The 270-nt window shown below is 63.0% G+C and overlaps 1 protein-coding gene across 1 annotated transcript in view; it reads left to right on the top strand.

Annotated features, from left to right (window-relative positions):
* ULK3 (unc-51 like kinase 3) overlaps positions 1 to 270 on the top strand; it is a gene marked incomplete at its 5' end in the record, with an annotated part of 5352 nt that overhangs the window by 1077 nt on the left and 4005 nt on the right. Inside the window, 3 exons of the mRNA XM_010015211.1 lie at positions 1 to 37; positions 127 to 174; positions 251 to 270. Coding sequence (XP_010013513.1) covers positions 1 to 37; positions 127 to 174; positions 251 to 270 — 105 coding nt within the window. The remainder of the gene's footprint in view (positions 38 to 126; positions 175 to 250) is intronic.

The following is a 270-nucleotide window of genomic DNA, read 5'->3' as shown; positions in this document are numbered from 1 at the left end:
GCCTGCGGGGAGGCGCCGGGAGCTGCTGCACTCCGAGGTGAGGGACAGCCCCAGCACGGCAGCGTGTCCCCCTCGGGCTGGCTCTGAAGACACTGGTGAAGACGCTTCCCTCTCTTTCTCTGCCAGATCCAGACCCTGATGTCTCGAGCTGAGTACCTGAAAGATCAGATGAAGGTATTGCTGCTATGGGGGGGCTCTGGAGCATGCTGGAGGGGGGTGCAGGCTGGAAACCTCTCCTCTCCCCTGGCAGATGCGGGAGGCACAGTCCAT

This window comes from Nestor notabilis, unplaced genomic scaffold (genome assembly GCF_000696875.1).
Source record: "Nestor notabilis isolate BGI_N333 unplaced genomic scaffold, ASM69687v1 scaffold17185, whole genome shotgun sequence".
NCBI lineage: Eukaryota > Metazoa > Chordata > Aves > Psittaciformes > Psittacidae > Nestor > Nestor notabilis.
This window is presented reverse-complemented; position numbering and strand designations above follow the sequence as displayed.